The sequence below is a fragment of the Ovis canadensis genome, chromosome 18 (assembly GCF_042477335.2).
Source record: "Ovis canadensis isolate MfBH-ARS-UI-01 breed Bighorn chromosome 18, ARS-UI_OviCan_v2, whole genome shotgun sequence".
Classification (NCBI taxonomy): Eukaryota; Metazoa; Chordata; class Mammalia; order Artiodactyla; family Bovidae; genus Ovis; species Ovis canadensis.
Window position 1 is genome coordinate 55113298 of NC_091262.1, and position 15119 is coordinate 55128416.

A 15119-nucleotide genomic window follows, 5' to 3' on the forward strand; every position below is an offset into this window, starting at 1 on the left:
AATAAAAAGGAAGGAAATAGGCATACATGCTATACATGAAGGAAACTCAAAAACATTCTGCTTAGTAAAAGCAGCCACGTATTGTATCATTCCATTTATATGAAACACCAATAAAAGGCAGATCTTTAGAGACAGGAAGTAGGTTGGTGTTGCCTAGGGCTGAGGGTGGGAGAGAGGATTGGTGGCCAACAGTCTGAAGAGGCCCTTTTGGGGGTGCTGGGAGTGGTCGAAAACAGGATTGCGGTGATAGTCGTGTAACTCTGTATGTAATCTTATTAAAAATGGTGGGAATTACTGAAAAGGGACGGATTTTATGATACAAAAATTACTGATTGTTCTTTAAACCTAAATAAAGTCCTATTCTTTGGATTTAAAAAAAAAAAAAAAAACTAAAAAAAAAACACGAAACCGTGCCACCTCTCCTGGATGTGGGAGTGGGTTCCCCAGGGGTCATGCAAGTCATTTGTCTCTCACTTATCCTCCCGGTGAATTCTACTTTCTCCCGTTTCTTCACGTAAAAAGTCAGCAGGGTGAGAGAAATACAGGGTGTTAAGCAAGTTCACAAATCTTAAATTTATGCAACCACAGCAGAGACCAGGTCCGCGAATTTGAAAGGCAGTCAAACACAAACTCTTCCTATTCTGGAAAAGAAGAAAAAGCAAATGTGATGCAGAGTCCGGACTCCACGGGACAGTAGATGGAGCCGCCGAAGAAAAACCGACTCCTGCAGAAGCCACGTCGGGAAACCAACTCGGGAGGCTGGATCCCTAAATCCGAAAGATAACCAGTCCGTGGACCGGGTTTCTCACGAATACGGGGCACGCGTGATCACACCCAGGTTGGCCTGACTTTAGAAGTACCGTAGGAACAAAGTAGGAACTTTGCTGCCACCGGGAGCACGAAGTTGGGAAGTTTGTTTCCGAGGCCGCGTGTGTACCTGGCTTTCCTGGGGCCCAAGGCCTCCGCGATCGCGGCGCCGCCGCTCCGGCCGCGGGGACGGTGCGTGGGGACCACTCTTCCCCAGGCCCGAGAGGGAGGCCGGCTCCCTCGAGCCCTGGTGGGGTCGCCACACGTCGCGCAACCTCCCTGCCGGAGCGCGGTCCCGCCGCCGTCCGACACGCGTTCCGAAGGGCCTGAGGTCCCCGGGCCTCCCCGCTGCTCCCACGAGGTCCCCGGGCCTCCCAGCCCACCCCCCGGGATGGACGCGGCGTCCAGGTGGCCGAGCCCCGCGCCGCGGGGGTGGCGCCTTGGTGCTGCTTCACCCCGGGGCGGGGCAGGGAAGAGGCGGGGGTGCGGGCGGAGCTGGATGGCCGCCACCCGGCCCCCGGCGACCCGCTCGCACCCGCTCCCCGCGCGCCCCCCGCACAGTGCTCATGCGCGCCGCGCAGCCTTTATAGCCGCGCGGGAGCCGCGCTTTCCCCACTCGGGCGCAGCCGCGCGGATCCGACTCAGGTGCAGAGCCCTCGGCGTCCGGCGTGGGCTTGAGGGTCCCTGCCGCCAGCCAGTTCTCTCTCCCCTCTCTCGCTCGCAGCCTGTCTTCATAGCGCACGCTCCTCCTGGTCCGGGGTTGCACTTCGATTCTGGGTTTGGCTCGGTTTGCAGCCCGAGCGTCGCCTCCAGCTAGAGAAGGGGGCACGAGCTCCCGGGCAGCGGCCTCTCCGGGCTCCCCCTTCCCTTGGCCGCCCCTGGGTTTCCGAGGAGTGCGGTGGGAGGTGGGGAGGGGGGGCGGATCCCGCAGACGCGGGCGGGCTCGGCGGGGGTGGGGACGCAGGGGTCTCGGTTGCATTCTCCGTCTCTCCCAGGTCCGAGTAGCCCCTCTTCCACCAACCATGTGGGCATCCTGGATCCCGGTTCTCTGCCTCGGTGGGTACGCGCCCCTCCCCGCCCCCTTCCCCTCGCACCGAGCGAGGTGGAAGCTGGAGTCAGCCCTCGCGCTGTCCTCTCTCCGCAGGTGTCTGTCTGCTGCTGCCGCCGGAGCCGGTAGGCAGCGAGGGAGCCGGTGAGTTGCGGGTCCCGGCTCGCGGAGCAAGGCTTCGTCCGGGTGGTGGGATGGCCTGCGGGAGGGCTCGTGGAATCGCGCTCAGATGGAGCCGCTGGGCCAAGGCCGGGTACCGGAGCGTCAGGGCGCGAGGGCTGGCACTGCTGCCTGGCTCACCCCATTCATACCCACAGCCTGTCTACTCCAGCTTCCCCGTTTGTCGCTTGCGAAGGAGCTCCTGGGGTCCGATGGGGACAGTCTTCGCAAGGTGCGGAGAAGGAAGCCTCCCACATTCCCCTCCCCCAGCAAGCAGAGCCGACTGTCAAGGCTAGGGGTATTCGTTGAGCCCCACCGAGGGAAACACTAGTCCCGGGTGTTTCGCAGCGTTTGGAATCAGGGAGAAGCCTTCAGACTGTCAGAGGGGACAGAGAGAGACAGAGAGGTTTGGGGCTTAAGAGACCCTTAGGTCGTTGTCCCATCTCGTTTGACCCTCTTCCTGTGTTTCCAGGAATGACTCCCTATAAAAGCATCTATGGGCTCATTTCACGTTCGAGAGAATCTGAAAAGTTTGTTTCCCATCTAGAAGTCCGAGTAAGGGTGTGTGGTTCAGTGTATTTTATAAAATGTAAAAAGCAGACTCTCTTTTCAAAATCTATCCTTTATTTTCCTTGAAAGGAGAAATGAAGGTAAGTATTGCAGAGGACTGTATTCAGCGCCCCCTGACACACACACACACACACTAAAGTCAGAGCTGGCAGCTGAAGGCTGAGCCTCTCTGGTGCGTCCGAAACTGGGAGGTAGGATTGAGGCTGTTTGGTAACAGGCATGAAGCACACAGTATGAGGCTGCTGGTTTGGGTAAGGATTTTAACTGGCCCAGCAATCTAGAGTGTTTCAGAGCATTCATAGTCAGCATTGTACTTTTCATGGAGTCCTGCCTTCCCTTCCATGGAGGTATACAGTCCAGGGTACAGCTAGGCACACAGAGCTCTTAGAAGAGGCTCCTTATTAGAAGTAGGATACTCAGTTGGGCAGTATGACCAGATAGCATTACTATCTTGGGGGGAAAAAAAATAAGCATTTTTTCTGAAATTATTAACATCTGTTTCAAAAAGTTTTGGATAACCACAATTTCCAGTGTTTGGAAAATAGTATTTAATAACAATATTTAATAATTCATCAGCAAACTGATGAATTAATATGTTTATTAAGGTATCTTGTTACATGTTGCCAAGGGCTTGTCTCTAACATCTTTTGTAGTAGTAACTGCAATTATTCATCAAGTTGATCATGTAAAACCTCAGTATTAGCGCAGGCAGATTCTGTACTGTCTGAGCTGCTGGGGAAGCCTTCAGTACTACAGTACCTTCTAAAACTGCATTCACTGCATGATATCTCTCCCTGCACAGATCTGGGGCAGAAATAAGCTGGTTCAATTCAGATAAAAATGCTCTGTTCTGAAGGGGTCTAACTTCTCTGTTTACTGCCCTGCAGGAGAGGTAGAATTTTCCTTGAGCTGTGTGACCTTGGGCAAATTAACCTCATGGCTTTATTTATTTCAGCAAAAATGAATGGTTGAGCTAAATGGTATTCTTTAAAGTGAAGCATCTTTTGACTGATTTGCTTAAATTAAAATACAATTTTAATGCATGGCACTTGACAAAAACTGATATAAATGGCACTCCGAAGTAAAGGATGACTTCAATTTGTGTGTGTCATGAAAATGTTCCTCAGAGGTTCAACCCAGATTTAATATCACCTCAGGCAATTATGTACACAATTATAATCAGAGTTGAGATTCTTGTATTTCTAGAATGAATTAATAAATGGCCGATGACTAACATTATTTTCTAGTTCTCATATATTTCCAAACTAATAAGAACTGAGAAAATTCTCCCATTAGACTTTATAGTGACTGAGGACTAGATTAACTGGAAAACTTATTTTTGGCTTGCTAAAATCTGGAATGGAGGAAACCATACCTAAGTCAATATTCTTAACAAAAAGTGTGGAAATTAGGAAAGTAAAATTTTAATCTCACATCCTAGTTCTCCCACCACTACTCAAAAAGTCCTCAGAATGGTTATTACATTCTCTCCTTTCTCTTCAGTTCCCATCGCTATCACATGCTTTACCAGAGGCCTGGACATCAGGAAAGAAAAAGCAGATGTCCTCTGCCCAGGCGGCTGCCCTCTGGAGGAGTTCTCCGTGTTTGGGCACATAGTGTACGCGTCTGTATCAAGCATATGTGGTGCTGCTGTCCACAGGTAAGCCCGGATACACCAAGGGGAGAGGAAAACAAGTGTAACTATTTCCTTTCCCTCATTAGCCATCTGGACACCCCCTCTCACCTATTCTTTATTTTGGTGCCAATCTTGGCCAAAGATGGGTACACTTTTAAGATTTTCCCGGATCTCCTTGAATCACCAACTACATAAGGGAAGCTTTCTGAATAAAGGCAAATTGCATTATTTTTTGATAGCTTGCTTCCTGTGATTTTAAAACACTCCTAGGGCTTCCCTGGTGGCTCAGATGGTAAAGAGTCTGCCTCCAATGCAGGAAATCTGGGTTCAGTCCTTGGGTTGGGAAGATCCCCATGGAGGAGGAAATGGCAACCTACTCCAGTATTCTTGCCTGGAGAATCCCACTGACAGAGGAGCCCGGTGGGCTACAGTTCATGGGGTCGCAGTGTCGGACACGACTGAGCGGCTAAGCACAGGAAAGATTCCTAACCGTGTACTCTATTACTCAGTTTTTGCCATACAGCAGTCATTATTTTAACTTTCAAGACAATGGTACAGCTATACAAGGTAGGTACACTTTTACCCCATTTTACAGATGAGGAAATTGGATTCAGAGAGTTGTCAAGTATCTAGCCCAAGGTTACTATTGTTAGCAAGTGCCAGAGCTGGGACTGAAAGCCCAGGTCTGCCTCCAGAGCCCATATTCATCACCACTCTGCTATCCTGCAAGAGAATGGCCAGGATGACACTTCTTTTCAATGAAGTCCAAGGACAGGTAGTTAAGTATTTTGGAAAACTAAGAAAATCATTCGACGCTCTTAACTCTGATCCTCTGAGCTATATATAGGGAAGAGGATACTGCAAGTGTGTGTTTACTAACACTAGAGAAGTTTAACAGCACCAAACTATTTCCTTGGGCAGATTTTGTACCTCTGCACTTTTTTAAAAAGGTTGAGTTTTTGAAAAGGTTGATGGCTTCCCTGCTGAACTGTTTTCTTGATTAGTCAGAGCAATAGATGCAACATAGCAGTATAAAGTCAGTCCAATGCCCCTGCAAAAGTGTGGATAGAATCTCAGCTGCTATTCTTGTGTTGCAGGGGGGTAATTGGCAACTCAGGGGGACCTGTGAGAATCTATAGCCTGCCAGGTCGAGAAAACTATTCCTCAGTAGTTGCCAATGGCATCCAGTCTCAGACGCTTTCCAGATGGTCCACTTCTTTCACAGTGACAAGTAGGTACAATTAAATTGTTCTTACTTTTGCGTGAATATTTTCTCCCTAAACTCCAAGAATGTTTTCTGCTTTTCTCAGTTCAAACTCTTTGACTCTGATGGAAAAACTTGTGATCAAGCATGGAGAGGTCAACTATGAGTTAAGGTCAGGGGATATGAAGGGTCAGGGACACACTCAAACCAAACTTGGGCTAATGGAGGGAAAAATCATCTGACTGCCAGAAGATGGCAATAGAAACTTGAATCGCTTGCAGTCAGGATGCCCTGACATTTAACAAATAACCCTAAAAAAAGAATGAGCGTGAATTCATTTTATGAATACCTCTTAAAAATATGATACAGTAGATTCATTTTGGTTCTTTGAAACTAGATGCAGCAACTACTCCTGCAATTGCATCACTCTATTACATTTATCATCCTATAGAGCTCTACATTATTCATTATTCTTTGATGGTAAAGAAGGAAGAAGGAAAACATAGTCTTCTTTTTATTTTAACAGAAGGCAAAAGTGGTACCCAGGAAGCCACAGGGCAAGCAGTGTCCACAGCACATCCAGCAACAGGTATGAAATACAGAACCTGTCTCCTAGTTGCCTGGCACAGCATTGGGAAGTTATAAACAAGTGTTATTGATAGAAGCTCTCCTTCTTTTTAAAATACTGATATATTAAATAAACACAAAGCAAGTGTCTTTACTGGTATATTGAGTAGGGAAATTTTCAGTATTATATTTTAAATTCCTTATCCTTTATTTTCACTGGTAAACTCTGGTACCAAATGTTCTCTTGAAGTCCTACTGTTTCTCCCTGATTTAATAAACTATACCTGGAAACTGGTCTAAGTATCTTGAACTTCTTGTTCCATTTGTCATATAAAAAATAAATGAGTGCATGTCTATCTTAAAAATAGCCAAGGATCGTCCTTTCAAAGACTGTGGCAATTTAAAGTCAAAGAAACTAAGAACATTAGAATCTAACTCTGAGTTTCCAATCCTGCCTCAATTGTGGGTTTGGGATATCAAAGTCATGGATTGGGGGCACATTAAATATGGTAGGTCTTTAGGTCTACTACAGTCTTGACTTCTTTTTGGAGGCATTACTTCCCTATTCCAGAAAATCATCAGGAAATTGAGTTTTTTAAAAAAGTTTTTTCAAGAATGCCACTCCTTATCATGAGCTTTTTCCATGTGGGTTTCCTTCTGTGGAACTGTCTTCCTGTTGATAATGCCAAATGCTTCTTTTGTTTTAGGTAAACGACTAAAGAAAACACCGGAGAAGAAAACTGGCAATAAGGGTAAGAGTCTGGATATCCATTTGGGAATATAACATTTTTTTCTCTCTCCTTTCTTCTTCTTGAAACTGCTAATGGAAAGATTTGTTTGGGTGTTCACAGACTGTAAAGCAGACATTGCATTTCTGATCGATGGGAGTTTTAATATTGGGCAACGCCGATTTAATCTACAGAAGAATTTTGTTGGGAAAGTGGCTCTAATGTTGGGAATTGGAACCGAAGGACCACACGTGGGCCTTGTTCAAGCCAGGTACCACCCTTGAGAAAATGGAAGGACAGACTTCAGTGATGTCTTGAATGACAACAAATGATCCCTTTAGCGGGTACATTCATTTCAGTTTGGTATAAACATACTGAGTTGCAGACAGTCTGGATTCTCAAACTGTAAAGTCAGAATCTAAGACTGCCTGAGCAGACTGGTAAGTGCTTCCTCTTTTGGAATAAAAGGATTTAGAGAATTACGTGCTACCATTTGGGACCAGAAGGCAGGCTAGTCTTACTGCTTATACAGATTACCTCTGCACATCTACTTTGCTCAATTCCTAGTTTCTCTTCACTGAAGGAGGAAGTTGTGATTATTTCTCTTCCCTATCCTGTTGCTACTCTTTTTTAGCTCTTTCCATATTCCCTTGATTGGCAATCCGAAGCTTAATCTTTTATTTTTTAATAATATATACTGATGTCTTTTAGGATTATGCTTATTAGAGAAAGCTTGAACAACATATAAAACACACAAAAAACAAATTTCCTAAATATACCCCTCAGAGATAATCAATATAAATTGTTGCATTTCCTTTCAGTATTTTAAGAAAATATTTGATTATACTTACGTGCATTTCTATTTCAAAAGCTCAGATTATAAACCTGCTTTTTTATCCTTCAGTATTTTGAACATTTCACATCACAAATACTCTTCGAAAAATGAATATGTTCCTTAGCATGATTTATTTAACCATTCTGTTGTTTTTTCACACTTGTCCTGTGCTGACATCCTGTGTCATCTTTGTGGCATCTCTGAGGAGTTCATTAGGCTACATTCCCAGAAGTGAGATTGGGTCGAAGGGTTGTGACATTTTTAAGGCTTCTGATAGAAACAGTTAGGGTGTCATTAGTATTACAAATATTTATATTTCATTTGTTCTTATTTTTTACAATTGGTTCTTAATGTAGATAGAATTTTTTTAACTTGTGGTGTTTTTCTGGCCATACTATGTAGCATGTGGGATCTTAGGTCCTCAACCAGTGACTGAAACTACAGCCCTTGAAGCGGAAGCTGAGAGTCTTAATTGCTGGATCGCCAGGGGAGTCCCCTAGATAGAATTCTTTCAGTGTGAGAATCTTTACCTTTGTTGTTTTTTATACATAATTTAACCACTGTCCCCCCCCCAAAAAAAATTGAGCCTATTCCATTCATGATATCAATTTACAACTTTAGACAAGTGTTTCTTTGATATGTATGCTAATTCTACCATCTTTTCTACAATGCTTGGATTATAGTAGCTTTAGTGTACATTTTAACATCTCATAGGGCAAATTCCCCTCAATGTTTTGCTCCTAATATTTTTTCTTTGCTGTTTTTACCCAATTGGTTTTTCAAGATGAGTCTACACTACTTTGTAGACTCATACAAAGACTAACTTCTCTAAACTTTCTGCTTTATAATTTTTCTATTTTACGAAGAACATGAAATAGATAAACCATGTCAAGTTTATGTTTAAGTAGAATAAAAGAATGTCTCATTAAGGATGCACAAATAAGACTAAACCACATAAATAATTTGTATAGTTGCAAAGTGACCATAAAAATGAAAAAGTTATTGATTCATGACCTCTGAATTTGTGACCTAACATTATATACCAGGTATGCAGAAATCATGCCACCAGAAATGCAGGAATACAATAAGTGCAATACTTGTCCTTCAAAAATCTTGATTTAATGGCAATTGATAATGCTAAGATCTTAAAATATTGCACTGATTAAATTTTGACTTCTTTAAAAACTAAACACAATAAATTATGCTGTTTTTACTCAACATGGGTTCTAATAAATAGAGTGTTTATAAAAGCTGAAATTTATACTATGTAAATAGTAAAATTTACTATTAAATCTACTAAAAATCTCAAATCTATAAAAATATGTAATTCTAAGACTGGCAAATGTCAATATCATCTAAGAAAAATTCAGTATTATAATACTTTATAATTTGTTTGTAAGTTCCCTCATTTTAAAAATGTTGGCCTTAAGTATCACTGAAATTGCCTTGTCTGATCAGAAAACCAGGTTAATAGACCGAGACTGTTCAGAGCTTCCAAGGTCCCTTCCTGAAGCAGCCTTAGCCTCACACCCACCTATGATTCAATTATCTGGTGCCCAACTCTGCAGATTTTCCTTGAGCTCAGTGCCCTGAGCCACTTGGTCCAGGTGCTTCATATAGTTGAGGAGTCAGGCAAACCTGAATTTTAAATGTGGTGTTTTTTTTAGGAGGGGGGGGAGTAAGTTACCTAAATGTTTTGGGCCTCCATTTTTCCATTTATTAATTGGGACAGTTCCTACCTTGTAGAGTTATGATGAAGTGAGATTAGACTTGTAGCAGGTATTTAGCATATTACTCAGAATACAATAAACCCTCAAGGTAGCAATTGTTTTTGTTACATTTCTGAAAGAACCCTAAAACTTCCAAGTAAAGATGCCATGCCTTAGTTGCCTGTATGCTGTGGACTTAAGAAACTTAGGCATTGTCCAATGTAAGGACTTTAAAAAAGGTACATAATGTTCCTTGTTTATCTTTCCAGTTCTCTCTGGATAACTTTTTTTTTCTTTTTTTTAACCTAGTGAACATCCTAAAATAGAATTTTACTTGAACAACTTTACATCAGCCAAAGATGTTTTGTTTGCTATAAAGGAAGTAGGTTTCAGAGGGGGTAATTCCAATACAGGTAAGTAGACTTTGGTATCTGGGGAGTGACACAGAGAAGGTTATGAATGCTCAGACACATAAGACAGTGCTATGCTATTTTATATAAGCAGATGTGAACCTCTTCCCCGTGGAACTGATCTTGGTTAGGTCTGCACTTGATCATCTATTTAATTTTTAATGGAAAAGGTACCAAAGGGTTTACTGATATTGCTCATTAGAAAAACAAAAACATGACATTGTGACTTCTAATCCTCATATTATAAGCAGATGTCACATTAGAGAAGTACCTGTTTAGAATGTTTAAAAGAAATGAAGATCAACAGACTCATCTAATGAATGCAGATGTGACAGGAAGAACGAGAAAAGAACTCTGGACCTTCTGAGGGGAGATTTCCTGTTCTGAGTCTGTAGTGGTACTAATCAGTCACTAAGGGGCTAGACCGAGAGAACAGGTACAGAAGTGGGAGTCAGTTCTGTGTTTCTGACTGGTGATTGATGTAAAGAAAGGAAATGTGAGGCTTCTGGGAGATGATGGGGGATGTAGTGTGGGTTGTGAAGACAAAAAAATAGGGCTGACGGATAATTAAACTTTCCCATCCGATGCATCTGTTAAAGAAGTGAACTCCATGTAAGTTAAATTCTTAAACTTCAAAGTATGAAGTTGGTACAGGGACACAGAAATGTCATTTGAGCAGTGGTGCTGTTCCAGTTTGCTTCTTTTTCAAACCTAGGAAAAGCCTTGAAGCATACCGCCCAGAAATTCTTCACTGCGGACACTGGAGTGAGAAAAGGGATTCCCAAAGTGGTGGTGGTATTTATTGATGGCTGGCCTTCTGATGACATCGAGGAAGCAGGCATTGTGGCCAGGGAGTTTGGCGTCAATGTATTTATAGTTTCTGTGGCTAAGCCTATCCCTGAGGAACTGGGAATGGTTCAGGATGTTGCATTTGTTGACAAGGTAAAGAGTTGAGAGATGTCTTTTATTATAGTAGTGAGTCAGTTTTGGACCTCAAGGGGTAGTGCTGACTGGCCCATTATCTGTATTAACTTTGAACATTCAAGATTTAACATTTTCATAATTTTAAAGAAACAACTTCTAATTCCTTTGTATATCTTTTATGTGTCTCTCCCATTAGGCTGTCTGTCGGAATAACGGCTTCTTCTCTTACCACATGCCCAATTGGTTTGGCACCACAAAATACGTAAAGCCTCTGGTACAGAAGCTCTGCACTCACGAGCAAATGATGTGCAGCAAGACCTGTTATAACTCAGTGAACATTGCCTTTCTGATTGATGGCTCCAGTAGTGTTGGAGAAAGTAATTTCCGCCTCATGCTTGAATTTGTTTCCAACATAGCTAAGACTTTTGAAATCTCAGACATTGGTGCCAAGATAGCTGCGGTACAGTTCACCTATGATCAGCGCAGAGAGTTCAGTTTCACTGACTATAGCACCAAAGAGAATGTCCTAGCTGTTATCAGGAACATCCGATACATGAGTGGTGGGACAGCTACTGGGGATGCCATTTCCTTTACTGTTAGAAATGTGTTTGGTCCCATGAGAGACAGCCCCAACAAGAACTTCCTGGTAATAGTCACAGATGGGCAGTCCTATGACGATGTTCGAGGGCCTGCTGCTGCTGCACACGATGCAGGTAAGGTCCATGTCCTTTGTATGGAAAGGAAACTGGGAGGGCTTCAGTCCAATTTAGGGGTAAATATAAGCTTAAATATTTGTTGTATTGAACATCTACAGGATGGCAGTCACTGGTCTATGAGTTTTACCCACTATTAACTGATTTGTCAGAGCAGCCCTACTAAATCTCACTCTATAGATAAGGAAACATATGCAAATCTCACCTAGTTAGTGGTGAGGCCAGTCTTAAAACCCAGGCAGAGTATTAAAACCCCAAAGGATTGGGTGGTTAAGGCTCTGTGCTCCCACAAGGAGCACAGTTCTGATCCCTGCTTGGGGAATTAAGATCCCACATGTTGTGTGTGACCCCAAAAAATTAAAGAAAAAAAATAAAAGATTTTGTAATCCTCTAAAAAAACCAAACCAAAACAAAAAACCCAGGCAATTACAGTTTATCATAACTTACTATGAATCTATTTGATAATTTATCCTAACTTTTAGTTTTCAATCTGGCATGGATTTTCTAAGATAAACAATAAAGACTAATCCTATTCAATTTCTTTTTTAGAGTCTTCCCTCCCACCCCTGACTTTGAGATAATGAAAGTCTATTATAAAAGGATATAAAAAGTTTTTCTTAACCTAACCTTAACATTACTGTTGGCAAAGACCACTAGTTCATGAAACTAGTGTTTCTGAGATCAAACAGGCCAAGAAAAAGCTGAGATTCCCTTTCCCGGGATAAAAACTGAGCGAGTGGGAGTCCAAAAATATTTAAAATACAAAAACACTAACTTTGGAGGAAGGAATGAAGAGTTTTACACTTTTCTATACTTCTCTTTCTCTACTTAATTCCTAATGACATTTCCTACCTCCCTGTGGCTCAACTGGTAAAGAATCCACCTACAATGCCAGAGACCTGGTTTTGATCTCTGGGTTGGGAAGATCCCCTGGAGAAGGGAGACTACCCACGCCAGTATTCTGCCCCAGAGAATTCCATGGACTGTATAGTCCATGGGGCCACAGAGTCGGACACAACTGACCAACTTCCACTTCACTTTATACATTTATTAGCACCTCTGCTAATGTACTTGTGTTCTTATATAGGTATCGATAGCAGCTTATTAAGTAGGATGTGAGAATGGATACATGAAATTTTTTATATACATTGGCTTATTTCTATACATCTGGCTTAATGTATTCCTTTGTTGAAGATCTGTTTGCTATCATACTCCTTAAAAGTATAGCTTACTCAATTTATGCTAACAGGATTGGATTTAGGCTAAAGTGAACTAAATAAATTCAAATATATCCTCCCTATATGATTAACTGAACTTAAGGAAGTTGGGCCACACTATTTTCATGAAACTATTGTTTAGTGATAGTGAAGTGAGAGTTAACAAAAGTCAGAATAAGATGGGCTTTCAGGGCTAGGTCACAGTTGTTTTGGTTTAACTGCAATTATATTCTGGGCCTGACCTAAACAACCTGAACTTGAATATAGAATGAAGAGTGAAGAAAATGGAAGGGGAAAAAATGACTTTTTTGCCAGGGAGAGGGGAAGGATTAGCTGCTGCTGATAAATCAGAATTATCTCAAGTAGCTTTTACATCGTCTAAACCTCCTTTATTTATATCCTAAGTATTCACAACTTTATATAACTAGGAGGAGGCTGAAGCTTTGGATAGGAGGGGAGTAGCTATTTTAGAAACTCAAAAAAAGTTTATGGGGATTTCACTCAGTAGATATAGATGGTAGTCTCCATTCCATAGGTATTTATTTCTGGATGTTTTCATGTTAATACTTTGGCCATATTACATGGCATGCAGGTTCCCAAACCAGGAACTGAACCTTCACCTCTTGTAGTGGAAGCGTGGTCTTTAACCACTGGATTGCCCAGGGAGTCCCTGGCTGTTTTTATCAGAAAACTTTTGCTTTGAGATTAAAGACTTTTTAAACTATTGGCTAGTTTGCTAATGTAGCACATACAGAATGAAATGGGAGAAAGTTATCAATCAACAGAGGACTAGTCATCATTCCCCAGATTAGAGCTTTAATAGACTTACCTCGTTTGTATGCCTCATGTTCTGTGTCATTCTTCCTTGCTGTATTATACTGGCCATGACTCCAGTATGACTAACTGAAGTGAGGACACCAGGTAGTCCTTTCTCATGCCAAACTCAAGAGGGGAAGTTTTCACCATTTCACTAAACGTTTGTTCTCATTTTTAGATTATCAGGTAAAGAAAGCTTCCTTCTCTTTCTTACCCAATAATTTGGTACAGGGGATTTACTTTAGGCATTTTAAGGCAGTTTCGTGTGCAACTGTGCACTTCTGTGTGAAAAATATATACATGTAATTTTATGCTTCCTTTGGTTAGGAAGATCCCCTGGAGAAGGGAATGGCAACCCACTCCAGGATTCTTGCTTGGAGAATCCCCATGGACAGAGGAGCCTGGTGGCCTAGTCCATGGGGTTGCAAAGAGTCGGACATGACTGAGCAACTCATGTTGTAATTTTATGCAACTGTAACTTGGTTTTAATTCACTTAAAAATACTTCCATTGTAGGTATCACCATCTTCTCTGTTGGTGTGGCTTGGGCACCTCTGGATGACCTAAAAGATATGGCCTCTAAACCAAAGGAGTCGCATGCTTTCTTCACAAGAGAATTCACAGGATTAGAACCAATTGTTTCTGATGTGATCAGAGGCATCTGTAGAGATTTCTTAGAATCCCAGCAATAATCGTGACATTTTGACAACTGAAAGAAAAAGTGCAAGGGGATATAATGTATAAGTTGTATTCTAATAATACTGAAATACTACACAGCATACTAAAATCAGAGAAAACTATTATATTAAAGATGGCAAAAATGTAAGCAAATAAGCATTCATTTAAAGATACCTTCTAATTACAATTTAAGCTTGATTGTTCAGAACTCTTCATAATCACAATCCTTAGAATCTCAGGAAAGAGGAGACAGTGTAGATTATTAAGAGTTCTATTTTAACATGCATATTACATGTATAAATATGCAAATTCTATACAGCTCAATAAAAGAACTTGATATTTAGACCCAAAGCAACATTCCTTCTCTAATTATTACATATATAAAGAAAATGAAAGACAAATAGAAAAAAGCTCAACTTAGATATTAAAATATATTTTGACCCAAGTAGATGTCTTAAAGTCAATCAACAATACAGATTTTACTTAATACCCTAAAGTTACAGATGAAATGGAAGCGATTTAGGTTATCAAGCCTCTTTTGCAGTGTATTTTCATAACTTATAGCAAATATCACACTGAACAAGATCGCAGCATTTGCCTGGTATTTTTCTATTTATATCCTTAATTTTGTTGTGTATTGATGTATTTGGCTTGTACTCTAAGTCACCAATGTATTGAAAAAAAATTAAGTTGGTAAAATTCTACTTACCACTTAGAAGCATTTAGCTTTAAAGAAAAGCACATCTTCCAAACAGCTGAACTGCAGGAAAGACTATTTAAGCAATAAAACTGCTAGTGACTTAACGTGCCTGACTTACTATTCTATGTGTCTCTCCCTAGGGCATGGTAAAATTTACTCCATGCGGAAAGACCAACTGAGTTTTTTCTTAAAATCACGTAATAAGACTATTTTTTTTTCAATTACTTATTGAATAAACCTTCTGTTCTAGGCATTATTCATAGCCAGTACCAGGTTAAACAGTAGGAAATACTTTTGAGTACTTGGTTCAACAAAGTTCTTTTGTAATGAAAAGTATTTTTACTGTTGTGAAGTTGGTTCCTAAGAACAGCGATCCAAACTCCCTTAATGTAACTCTCA

The 15119-nt window shown here is 41.5% G+C and overlaps 1 protein-coding gene across 2 annotated transcripts; it reads left to right on the forward strand.

Moving 5' to 3' along the window:
* Window positions 1-596: 596 nt before the first annotated feature.
* On the forward strand, window positions 597-14824 carry COCH (cochlin). Of its 2 annotated transcripts, none has more exons than XM_069559463.1 (12): window positions 597-838; window positions 1803-1863; window positions 1952-1999; window positions 4088-4244; window positions 5318-5451; window positions 5951-6013; window positions 6699-6743; window positions 6843-6990; window positions 9573-9676; window positions 10389-10615; window positions 10794-11310; window positions 13859-14824. In XM_069559463.1, exons 2-12 carry the CDS (start codon window positions 1830-1832, stop codon window positions 14032-14034), a joined length of 1653 nt encoding a protein of 550 aa, XP_069415564.1. In that variant the 5' UTR covers window positions 597-838; window positions 1803-1829; the 3' UTR covers window positions 14035-14824. The 2 variants fall into 2 exon arrangements, with proteins under 2 accessions (XP_069415564.1, XP_069415563.1); XM_069559462.1 differs by lacking the exon at window positions 597-838 and adding an exon at window positions 982-1452.
* Window positions 14825-15119: the final 295 nt, after the last annotated feature.